At 34.1% G+C, this 12,784-nt stretch overlaps 1 protein-coding gene across 1 annotated transcript; it reads left to right on the plus strand.

Moving 5' to 3' along the window:
• Positions 1-1,098: 1,098 nt before the first annotated feature.
• Positions 1,099-2,548, plus strand: LOC132069249 (uncharacterized). The gene is made up of 2 exons (XM_059462658.1): positions 1,099-2,146; positions 2,483-2,548. The coding sequence occupies exon 1, from the start codon at positions 1,107-1,109 to the stop codon at positions 2,139-2,141; it is 1,035 nt and encodes a 344-aa protein (XP_059318641.1). The 5' UTR covers positions 1,099-1,106; the 3' UTR covers positions 2,142-2,146; positions 2,483-2,548.
• Positions 2,549-12,784: the final 10,236 nt, after the last annotated feature.

A 12,784-nucleotide genomic window follows, 5' to 3' on the forward strand; every position in this document is an offset into this window, starting at 1 on the left:
AATTTGGAACTTTTACTCGTTTCAATATTTGTTTTATGTTAAATTGTTGTTTGTTGAATTGATATCTTTGTCTTCGTCGTTTTTTTTATATTTAATTGATCTTTTTTTATTTAAAACTATTTTTTAACGTGTTTTGTTAAAGTTTCTGTATGATTTTTTGAACGTTAGTTTCGTTTCCCATGTTATATCTTGGTTTTTTGAATGTCGTATTATGTTGTTGCTATATTTTTGTTGATTTTGATATGCGTTTTGGTTTTCTTTGTGTTGAATCTTTGAAGTTTTGCCTGTGAACAACTGTTTTAGGTTATTGGTGTGGTTTTTGTTTAATAATCTGGTTTTTATGAAGAATGTGTTTGTGTGAGGCAACATATGCCTGTTCCAGCAGAATTTTTGTTTTTTGAAAATGAAGTTATGCCTATTCCGGCATAATTTCATGACTTAAGTTAGTTTGTATGTGTTTTGGTTTTTTGGTGTTTTTTTGTTAATAATGTTGGTTTTTATGAAAGTTTATATGTTTTCCTGATTATAGGTTTTTGTGTGTTGTACCTGTTAGGCTAATTTCATGAATGAAGTTATTTTGTATGTTTTTTGGTTTTCAATGTGTTGAATCTGTTTATTTTTGCCTATGAACACTAGTTTAAGATTTTTGGTGTTGTTTTTGTTTAGTAATCTGGTTTTCATGAAGACTGTGTTTGTTTGAGGCAACATATGCCTGGTCCGGCAGAGTTCTTGTTTTTTGAAACTGAAGTTATGCCTGTTCCGGCATAACTTCATGAATTAAGTTAATTTGTGTGTGTCTTGGTTTTTTGGTGTTGTTTTGTTAATAATGTTGGTTTTTTATGCAATCTTATGTGTTTTTGGTGTTGTTTTGTTAATAATGTTGGTTTTTTATGCAATCTTATGTGTTTTGGTTCTTTCTTCTATGATGCAGGTATTTGTGTACCAGTCTAGGAACTGATTTTGTATTATGGGTATATGTTAATTATTTTCATCCTCATTTTTGGTTTATTCTTATGTAAATTCTTGGTTTTACGTTGATACAAATTTTTCTTTAATAGGAAGAACATCCCTTGGTTAAGTTTGAACACTGGGTTGAAGGATGTGGTATGTGGAGTGGTGATTTTCATTTTAAGGGTTTGATTATGTCCTTTTTGAGTGTCTCTCAATTGGACTTGTTGAAAAAGGGTGTTTTTGGACAGTTTATGGATTTGGGTGATGTCCACCTGAGTGATAGTATTTTCCATTGCTTGATCTTATCCCAACTTTCATCTAGTACTGATAGTGCGTTAAAGTTTAAGATATTTGATCGCGTGTGTGTATTTGATTTCGAGTCTTTCCATTTTATTACTGGTTTGGATTCTTGTGTTGATGATTTTAGTGTTGTGTCTAGTAGACCAAATAGATTGTTGAGACTTTATTTTCCAAATCAGGATAGAATAAAGTTGTGTGATCTCAAAAGTTTCTTACAAATTAAGTCAAGTAATCGTACTGGTGGTTTTTGGGAAAGATCTAGTGATCTTGTTAGACTTGCTGAGGTCTATATAATGGAGAGGGTTTTGTTGGGTCGTAACGAGAAATGTGTTGTTAAAGGTCATCTAATGAAGATAATTGATGATGACAGTCTTCGAGTGTCTTATCCTTGGGGTTCTCTTAGTTTTAATTGGTTGGTACGGTCGATTCGTGGTTGTGTGGAGACTTTCAAGACCACGCCATCTACACGTTATATGATTAGTGGTTTCGCTTACGCTTTAAATGTGTGGCTGTTGGAGGTTTTCCCTATCTTCCGAGGGTTTTCAAGTTTTCATGGTCCGAAGTTTCCTCGTATGTTGTCTTGGGGTCCTTCAAAGCAAGTTGATTATAAAGTTATTACCGAGAATTTCTTCCATGCTGAAAAAGTATGTGCTTCCTTTTTGTTGGTGCTTCTTTTTCTTGGTTTTTTTTCCCTGTTGTTATTTTTGTGTTTTTGTATATATCATGTGTTTATATTGTGTTATAGAGATTCAAGAAATTTATTGTCCATGCTGTTGTTGTTGGTACGGAACAAGAGATGCTGGATTATCCAGTTGCACTTAAATTTCCTGATGATTCAGGCCCTTGTTCTTGCAGTGCGGTTTTGCCATCTCAACTTACTTATCAGATAGTTGATGTAAGTGGTACTTTTCCTTTTGTGTTTTTGGTTGTTTAAATGAATTCTGAGTTAGAGCCCTTCCGGTAGACTATTTTAGTAGTTAACACATTTTGCAGTCTTTTCTGTTTTGGTTATGGAAATGAAAGTTTATGCCCCTTGAGGCATACTTTTTGGTTCTGCAAACTAAAAATCTGTCCCATCCGGCATAAATTTCTCCTTTCATATTTCAGTTCTGCCCCTTTCGGCATACTGTTCTCATTTTCAGACTTCAGTTCTGCCTATCCCGGCATACTTGTTCAACAGTAATTTAACGGCATCAAAAGTAATGTGTTGTTTTATTTATCTGTTATACAGGGTGTTTTGTCTAGTGTGAAGAAGCAACTTGATGATGAACGATCTACAATTGTTAATCAAGTAAAGGTATGGCTTTTTTTTTTTTTTTTTGAGTTTGTTAATATGATATGTATACTTTGCATGTTGCATTTGTTGTTTTTGTTTATTCTCATTTTCTTTCTTCTTCTTCTTTTTTTTTAAAAAAAAACAAATTTCTTGTTTTGTAGTCTTTGGATAGCCGTTTCGAAGAATTGGGTAAAAAATTTGTTGGTGCGATTAATGTTGTTGATAGCTTAGTTCGTGTACACGATGAAATGAAGTCATGTGTGACTTCTGAAAGTGCTAAAAGGACTTGTTTAGAAAGTAGACTTGCCAGTTTGGAAAGTACATTTGATTCTGTGATCCATTGTGTTGAAAGTTTAGTTCGACTGCATAGTGAAAACAAATCGTGTAAAGCTTGTGCATCTGGTAAAAGACAACCTGATTTAGGTTATGCAGTGAATGATGAGGTGAAGTTAGATGCACATCTTCGAAAAGATTTGCAGGAATGTCTGGAGAATATGCTTTGTAAAGCAAGGTCTACAAAAAATGAGACCTCTCCCATGCTCGATATGCTCTGTGATGCTGCTGTTTCTTCATCAAGTCAACTGTCTGATAAAACTCAAACTCTTTCTCAGTTTGAAAAGGAATTTGTGAAAGAAAATGAAGACCGCGCAAAAAAAGAAGCACTTAAAGAAATTGCTGCAATTAATGATGCTTTTGGACGCGGAGATTATGTGTTTTCTTCTAATGAAGCATCACAAAATGTAAATGAAGTAGCAGCTGCTGTTGAAGATTGTAGAAAACGTCCGAGATGCGAAGATGGAAACAAAGAAGATGGTGGTTATCCTAATTGGAATTTGCTTACACCGAGCGGTACTCCAGTTGAGAAACGGTTGAGTTCTGGGACTGATATATACTGTACTGCAGAAGAGTTAGGAAAGTGAATTGATTTTTTTCTTGTTTTTTAGTGGTGACAATACTGTAAACATATTTGTGTTTTTATTTAAGGCAAGTGTTATGTTATTATGTTTCCCCCTTTTTCGAATGATGGTTATTATGTTTCCCCCTTTTTCGAATGATGTATATGTAAATTGGTTTTTCATTTCTGTACATATAATGAAGTTGCACTTTTTCAAACTTACTCTATTGTAGTCTGCCTTAACCGGCAGAGTTTGGGTTTTGAGTTTTATCCAAAGAAATTTTGCCTCCTCCGGCATACTTTTGCCATTTGTGAACAGAAGTTCTGCCCCTTCCGGCATACTTCTAAAATGGGAGTAACTGTTTTTCCTAAAAATAAAAAAGATAATGAAAAAGTGACTCTTGTTCCAAATATCTCGAATAAGTGCTACAGTTAATTCCAATTCAAAATGTATTAATTTTTTTATTTAAAAAAAAAAAGGAAGAAAAACTGAAAAACTCTTTGTATTTTTGTCAATAGTTGCACAGTTACTCCAATTCAAATTTCACTAACTGTTTTTGGTTTAAAAAAAAAACTGCAAAACTTGTTGTATCCTCATCCAATTGAAATCCAAAGAGCTTAATATGCAAAGGTCAAGCCAAATAAGCTTGCCTCCTCCGGCATACTTTTGCCCTTTGTGAACAGAAGTTCTGCCCCTTCCGGCATACTTCTAAATTGGTAGTAACTATTTTTTTTTTCTAAAAATAAAAAAGATAATGAAAAAGTGACTCTTATTCCCAATATCTTGAATAGGTGCTACAGTTACTTCCAATTCAAAATGTATTAATTCTTTTGTTTAAAAAAAAAAAAAGAGGAAAGAAAAACTGAAAAACTCTTTGTATTTTTGTCAATAATTGCAACAGTTACTTCAATTCAAATTTCACTAACTGTTTTTGGTTTAAAAAAAAAAAACTGCAAAACTCCCTGTATCCTCATCCAATTGAAATCCAATCGTTTCAAGTTATTCCAATTTAAAATCGACTAATTTGAACTTCTATATAAAGCAACACAGTTATGCCCACAACGGCAAACTTTTATTCTTATCACACATACATTATGCCTCCTTCGGCATAAGTCTTGTCACGTGGGTAAGCACGTGGGCAGTTTTAAAAAAAAATTGTTCAATATATATTTACCCGCTCTTCGTTTATTTTACTTTTTATTTTCATTTGTTCATTTTAAAACTGAAGAAGGCAATTGCTTTGTGACGTTTCCTATATCATCTTTATCAGTTTTTGGATTGATTTCTCTTAGTGAGGTTCGAATTTCATCTGTAAGTTATTAGTTACTATGTTATTACTTGTGGCTAAGTTATTTCCTTCAATTGTTTGTGTATGTATTTTATTTTAATAGGGTTTTCTGGTTTTTTTTTCTTCTTTTACTTTTTTCGTAATGCATTGTATTAATGTTGTTTTTGGTAATGTTTTTTATGTGTTTTTTTCCTTTTATTTTTATTTTTTTCCTGATTGAATTTTATGTTTTGTTCATGTCAGTGTGCTAAATCATGAGACGTCAATTTGGACAAGTTGCTGACTATTATATTCCTCCGAAAGAGTGGACAGACACACGCATTAGTGCTATATGGAGAGGGGACGAAAAGTTTGTTAGATTTATTGAGAAATTTCTTACAAAAGAACAGTTGGTAATTTTGAAAAATCGTCCTTTTGGGAAATTTATGGAATTGCGTAATTTAAAAATGTCGGGTATCTTGGTGAATTTTATGTTGTTGTCGGAAGTTCGCTGTTCTGAACCCAATGAAATGCCTTTTAATATACAAGATAAACTTGTGAGATTTATAGACCAATCATTTAAGAGAGTCACTGGGTTATCAATTACTGAACCTCCTAGGTCTTTCTATGCTAAATATACGAAACCAATGGCAATCGTCTTTTGAGAAGATATTTTGATGTTGAAGATGGTAAAAAGAATTTGGAAATGAGGGATTTGAAGAATGTGATGAGTACTAAATATGTAGATTTTGAAGATGACCTTGATGCGGTGATGCTAGCAGAGGTATATATTCTGGGTCGTGTCTTATTGGGGGGTAGGCTTGATAAGATGGTATTGTGGGAGCATATTGTATACATAGAGGACAGTGAATTGTTTGAGCAGTTTAATTGGGGGTCTTTGTGTTTTGCTGAACTCCTGAGGTGTTTCAAATCAATATATAAGCAAGGGATAAACAGACATACCATTGATTATGGTGTTGTTGGTTTTGTTCATGGCTTTATCGTTTGGGTTTGGTCTAGGTTCAATGACCATCGCAGACAATATGTTGATGTTGTTGGCGATTGTTGTGAACCTCTGATGTTGTCGTATGTCAGTAATAAATCTCCACAATTCAATGATGTCAAGAAATTGCTTGTATTTGAAGAGTACATGAGAAAGGTAATGGCGTTTATTGCCCTTTACTTTTTGTGTCAACTTTTAATGTGGTTTTCTTTTTCTGTTGCTTTTATGTTTTGATGTAGTTATTATTTATTGTTGTATGGATTTTATTTCAATAGCGAGGTAAAGGGGTGGTTGATGAATCTCCGGACAATTCAAGTGTTGATGGAAGTGAATCTGAAGATGCCAATGTTGCTGGCAAAACCACTGAAAGCTCTTCTCTAGAGCGTCGCATTGAGGTATTTCTCATGGTTCCTCTCTGTTTTCCTCTAAAAGTTTTGTTCTTTTTTTTTCTTGAGTTTAACACTTTGCTATATTTGTTTTTTTTTTCACAGCTCTTGAAAATGTTTGTGATGTTAAATTGGATAGATTTTGAATAGTCAACGAGAAGGAGAAGGATAGGATGAATCGGCCGATTTCTGCTTCCGCGAGGTTAAATTTTGAATCCCAAACTGGTGCTGATGCTGAAAATGTTCATCGACATGTTGATTCTCCTCGTCATGTTGAAAAGGGTAGATGCAAGAGCACAAGATCTGTTCGTAAAAGTGCTGCTACTAAAAGGAAAACTAAACAAGCCAGGTCTCGTAAAAATGTTGAGCAATCTTCCGTTGGGCAACGAAGAAGATCGTTGCAGTCTTATGTTGGTGAAGATATTGCTGATATTGAACAGGCATTTTGGGATGCTGAAACTGCCACCGGAGATGAGGGGGGCAACTCGTTTGGTGTTGATTTGTCTAATGTTGAGGCTGAAAGTAATCAAGAAATTCAGACGGAAGATGTGCAAGACGTTTCTACTGAAAGAACCCTTGATGAGACAGAGTTGGGAGGCAAAATCTGATTTTACAAGAGAAGAAAATTACGCAAAATATTACAAGATGCAAATGCTTCTCCTAATCCATGGCTTCCGGATGGTCCTCAATCTACAAATGTGGCAGCTGATAGGGACATGGCATTTGAACATGTTTTTTGAGAAGGCCAAGCTAATGTAACACATCCTATGGAGACGGATTTTGAACAAGTTAAATCTCCAATTAGAGATTCAACGACAAAAGCAATGATGTGCCAGTGGTGTCTGATGATCTCGAATGAGATTTATCTCTTGCCAGAGATGATAGGATAGAAGAGGGTGATACATTGGCATCGGAAGATGCACTGGAATCAAGTTATGTGCCAGCTAATAACGAAAAGGCATTTGAACAAACTGAATCTCATGCCAGAGATGATACAATAGAAGAGGGTGCTTCATTGGTGTCGCCTCATCATGATGAATCGATTATATCTCAAGCTGAAGGAAATGCAACTGAAAATGTTGAGGCTGAATTGCCTTTGGTATACTTACAGTATACTTTGTTTTTTTCTAAACCTAAGTTGCCCGGTACACTTTTCTGGTAGTTAACACTTTGTGTGCTCTTTTTTGTTTTGCTTATGCAAATGATAGTTATGCCCATCCTAGCATACTTTCCCCTTTTATTGCAAACTCATATTCCTCCTCCACCGGCATACTTTCCTCTTTTTCAAATTATATATTGTTCAAAACTTGTCCATAACTTTTCCCTTTTGTATACTTTTACTTTTTGAAACTTAATTCATTGCCCTTATCCGGCATACTTTCCCCTTTTATTGAAAACTCATGTTCTGTTGCCTTCCTTCGCATACTTTGTTCTTTTGCAAAGTTATTTTTCTAGTAGTTAACACCTTGTGTACTCTTTTTGTTTTTTATGAAACTTAACTCTTTTTCCCTTCCGGCATACTTTTCCCTTTTTCAAACATAAGGTTTGCCCCTTCCGGCATATTGTTCAAAACTTGTTGATAACTTTTCCTTTTTGTAAACCTAACTTCTGCCTCTTTTGACATAATTTTCAATCTTTTACCACTTGCAGAATTTGTTAATTTTTTATTTTATTATTTTGCTTCGATGATGGATGTTGTATTTCTTAATTTGTTACTTTATGTAGGTTGTTGTGGAGGAAAAATTGGGTGGTGAAAAGTTTTCTGACATCAATCGCGAAGAAACCAATGTATCTCCACCGAAAGGAGATATGCCTGAAAATCTTGAGCAAACAACAGGATATAAACTAGTATAATTGAAACACCCGAAGCTCAAGTTTCTAACAAGGGTGATGAATGCGTTGTTGTTCCTCATATTGGTGCTATGCCCAAGCCTATTGAAATGGTTAAGCCGTTGAGGAGTGAACCTCCTGATGTAGACCTGGTTCAAGTTAGTATTCTGAGGGAGTCTACTAATTTTGTTGGAAAGGCTGATAACTCTCAAGGAATGGAGGAGAATTTTCGTTATGTGTCCTTTGAAGATATTGTAAATGTTGCTTCTTCCGCTGTCAAAGAGAGTACTGTTATTCAAACCCCCGCTGTTGCTGAAGAAGAACTTGTTGTTGAAGTGGCGGAAAAAGTAGGGCATCTTCCATTAAAGACAAAGGGCCGAAGGAAAAGAAAAGCGAATGGGTGATACCCGGCGACACCGGGTGGATGCTATATTCTCTTCATGATCTTCCTTTTGGGTCACGGAAGGATGAAAGTGGTAGTGAAGAGTAAGAAAGGATGTTCCCATTCTATTACACAAAAAGCAAAATTGCCATGAGCTATGGGATTAAATTTATCAATCCTCTAAATCTTCCACCAAGTAGATTTCGACCTACTGGGTAAGTTTTTAGTTATGTGTGTGCTTTCTTGCATTTTTCTTGCACATTTGGGTTTATGTTTTTTTTCTTTTTCAGTCTTTTAAGTACAATCTCTGTATTTTTGTAATTTTTATTCCCCTTTTTTTAATCAGGGGAAAGACGAAGTAATGTATCCTGGAAAGTTGAACCAACTTAGTGAAGTTTATAAGTTGGGTGATGTTGAGCCAAAATATAGGATGTTTTTAAGGAGAGTGTACCATAATGTCTTTGCGCTTGAGGATGAAGTTCGTGATTGTCTTTTTCTTTTTCTTTTCTTATTTTTCTACTAGTTATTGCTTTTTTTTTCTTTACCCCTGAATCGCTATTTTTTTTTTTTTTGCTTAACACAGCAAATGGATGTGATGCTATATTATTTGAGGAAGAAAATGATGTATCATCCTCCAGCCGCCAATGCTGTTAAGTACACAACCGTAGATACGATGTTTGATCAGCTCGTGCAATTTGACATCGATAGATACTACCAAGACCCGGTTAATTACCACTGGTTTGGTGGTGGAAGTGATGATGCATTTTTGCTTAGTAATATTGTGTATGGGAAAAGAGGCAAATGTGGTATATCATGGGAGAATGTCGACAGGGTATTAATCCCTATTCGCCCAGGTGATGATGATCCTGAAGCAATTTCTCACTATGTACTTGTTGTTTTCATCATTGATGAGCATAGATTGGAAGTTTATAACTCACTTAAGCATAATGATGATTGTTTGGTTTACATTGTTGAGGCCTACTGTGGTATGATCCCTAAGTTATTAGAGATCTTTGATTTTTCAATTATACAGGCCATCATACAATGACTTCCGAAAACTGACATATACTTGACTACCTGTCTAAAGCAAGGAACGTACGTGTCATGCTTATGTTTTTAGCTTAGCCTTTTTCGTTATTTTTACTTGATTTTTTTTTCTGTTTTACTTTTCTGTTATTCTAAAACAACCTTCTTTTATGACTTTTAGAGATTACAATTGTGATAGTTTTTTAATCAAGTTCGTTGATATGCTGATGGTCAAAATCCTGCTGATTGGGATGGCAGTGGTTTGATGAACTACATGAAAGATTGGTCAATTAATTTGGTTTGTCATGGAAAAGACAAGTTAAAAAGGGTTATGACACGCCATCGTCTCTCGGAAGTGATTATCATGAAAATTAGAGTGTTGCCTCTTAAGAAAGGAAAAAAAATAGTTTATTCTTTTATCACTATGTAATCTTTTTCCACCCCTTGTGTTTTTGTAAATGTTGTATTTTATTTTTGTTTTGATTATGAAGATGAATTTGATGGTGTTCATTTTCAAACTCAAACTTTATTTTTATTAAAATACATTTTGCCTATTACAACATACTTTGTTCTTTAAAGCTGAATTTCTTCCCCTCCAAAGAAAGTTTTTGTATTTTTTTTTTTTTGGTTATGAATATCGTCCTTTATTTTGTTGAAAACCCAAGTTATTCCTATTCCATCACAACTTTAAGTGGTTATGTAATAGACAGTTTGGAGGAACAAGACATACTTTGTCATTTTTTAACTAGTCAAAATGCATTTAAGTTGAGGAAAGTTGTGACAATATATCCAACAAAAAGACAAACACTTTCAACTTTTTTGACCAGTCAAAATGCATTTATTGGGGATTAGTTGTGACGCCAACTTTTTGGCCAGTCAAACGCATTTATTAACATTAATTAAATGTATTTGACTATACTTATGATTTTACACTATAAATTAGACCATTTTTACATTCACTCACATTCTATTTCTGTCTTATACAATTGTTGCTACATAACAATGGATGTGAATTTTGAGAAAAGGTTGAGCAGGTCATATGTCCGTAATGATGACTTTGTATGTGTAAATGTTATCATGAAACTTTTTTGTTTTCATCTAGTTTTTTATTCCATTCATCTTTAATTTTAGTAATAATTTGTGTGTTTATTTTTTTGCAGATCCTTCCCAATGACATCTCGGATAGTCTTCCAGACTGTAAATGTGAAGCTATTGTGCTTTATGGTCAGCATGCCTACAGAATGACTTATAGAATTGGTGCATATGGGCGCCTTTGTCAAGGGTGGAAAGACTTTGTTGATTCCAATAGGCTGCGGGAAGGAGATACTTATGTTTTAGGGTTGTTGAGTGCAACACTGGCATAGGGATTATTGTTAAGAAGAAGCAGGAGATTATAGTTATAGATTAGATCTCCTCATAATTGTTGTTATTTGTATAGGAATGAATTTTTATTTTACTCTTATGAATGAATTTTTTTTTCTCTAATTTTTTGAATGAATGTTTTCTATGAATGAATGTTATTTGTTACTTTAATGTTTTCTATGAATGAATGTTATTTGTTACCTTGTATAATTGTGTTGTGTTGAATGTTTTTTCCAATTTTCCAACATTTAAAAAAAAATTATAAACAACAAAGCACATAAGTCTGCCCCTTACGGCATATTTATTTATTTTGTAAACGGAAGTCCTGCCGGTTCCGGCATAAATGTAAAACTTGAAAAAAACAGAGAGAGAATATTGTTATGCCCCAACGCATAAATTTATTAAACTTATCATGATGTAGTCATTGAGATACCAATTTTGTTTTGCCCTTTTTCCCGGTAAAAACAGTTATACCTACCACAGGAGGCACAAATTATAAAACTGGATAATTAAAGTTGATGATTTTTTTCTTTTTCCTCAATGTTTTATGTTAGAGAAGTTTTTTGTAGATTTCATGTAGGGCCATTTCTCTCTTGCCATTAAATAGTGTTTTATTATCAGCAACAAAAAGATAACAACTTAATAAAAGAAAATAATAAAAGAAAGAATGGATGAAAGAATAAATGTGTGATAAGATTCTTGAAGTCTCAGTCTTAGTAATACCAAAGTTTTGCCATTTCTTTCAGGCAGAGTGTGCATTATGAGTCAAGAATCATAAGATAAATTCATATAAACCATGTATAATAGTGTGATGTTATCATGACAATTTTCTTTTCCTGTATCTTCTTGCATATGGATTGAGAGCTGGACTTTGGTTACAGGTTGCCCTAGTGTGTCCAAAGAACTTGCATCTACCACATCTGTATGTTTACTTTGTCGATTCTCTTCTTGGACGATATCTTTTTGTTGGTTTTCTTCCAGGTCTTATTTTAACATCAAGGTGGCATTATTTTCATATCCATGATGTTTTGTGGAATAATCCCCGAGTCTTCATTTCCAACTGATAGTATTTCACCTTTGTATGTCTCTTGCCAGGCTTGTTTCTTGAACCAGTCCATACAGTATGTAGATTTGGGCAAACTTCTTTTACCTATAATTACCATGGCATGTGTGCACGGTAACTCGTTAGATTTGGAACTCCAAGCACAGTCACAAGTCATATTCTTCAGGTCTACATTGTATTGATATCCTTCATCTTTCACAACAAATTTGACGGGAGTTATGTTTTCTACCTGTGGAAATTGACAATATAAATGAGTGATATTTTTGTGGCAATTTTTAGATTATGTGAGAGTTTTTCAAAGTATTGCCTTGTCCAGCATACTTGAAAAAGTAAGCTTTGCCCTTTCCAGAAGTAAGCATAAAAATAAACTTTTCCCCTTCCGGTTTAGTGAATAAAACTAAGTATAAAAAAAGGGTCATAGTTGTTTCTTTGTCCAGCATAACTTCTGTGTTTGGTTAAATTTAAACTATGCATTTCTCACAAAACTAAGATTGAAGTGTGTGTTGGTAAAATGTATTTACTTTCATTGTGAGCATAAAAACAGTGTCATAGTTATGCCCATTCCGGCATACTTCCAGTCTAGTGAAAATAAAAGTCTACCCCTTCCGGCAGAACTAAGTATAAAAATAGGGTCATAGTTGTTCCTTTGTCCAGCATAACTTTTGTGGTTCGTTAAATTTAAATTATGCATTGCTCACAAAACTAAGATTGAAGTGTGTGTTGGTAAAATGTACTTACTTTCATTGTGAAGCCTCTACTTATCTTTTCAAGCAGAATCTTTTCAGCCCAACATGTTAGGTCATGGGACGGTCCTGTTGCATCCAATCTTCTCTGGTAAAACCAATTTTGCAGCTTGTTTTGGATGTAATCAATACATGCCATTATTGGCAACTCCCTTACTTTCCTTAATACAGAATTCATTGTCTCTACATTGTTTGTTGTGAGCATGTTGTAACGCCTGTTGGTGTGAAATGAAGTGCCCATCTTTCCGGTGGTTCTTCTTCTATGTATTATGCAGTTTTTGGGTCGATTTGTTGTATTT

Source organism: Lycium ferocissimum, chromosome 9 (assembly GCF_029784015.1).
Source record: "Lycium ferocissimum isolate CSIRO_LF1 chromosome 9, AGI_CSIRO_Lferr_CH_V1, whole genome shotgun sequence".
NCBI lineage: Eukaryota > Viridiplantae > Streptophyta > Magnoliopsida > Solanales > Solanaceae > Lycium > Lycium ferocissimum.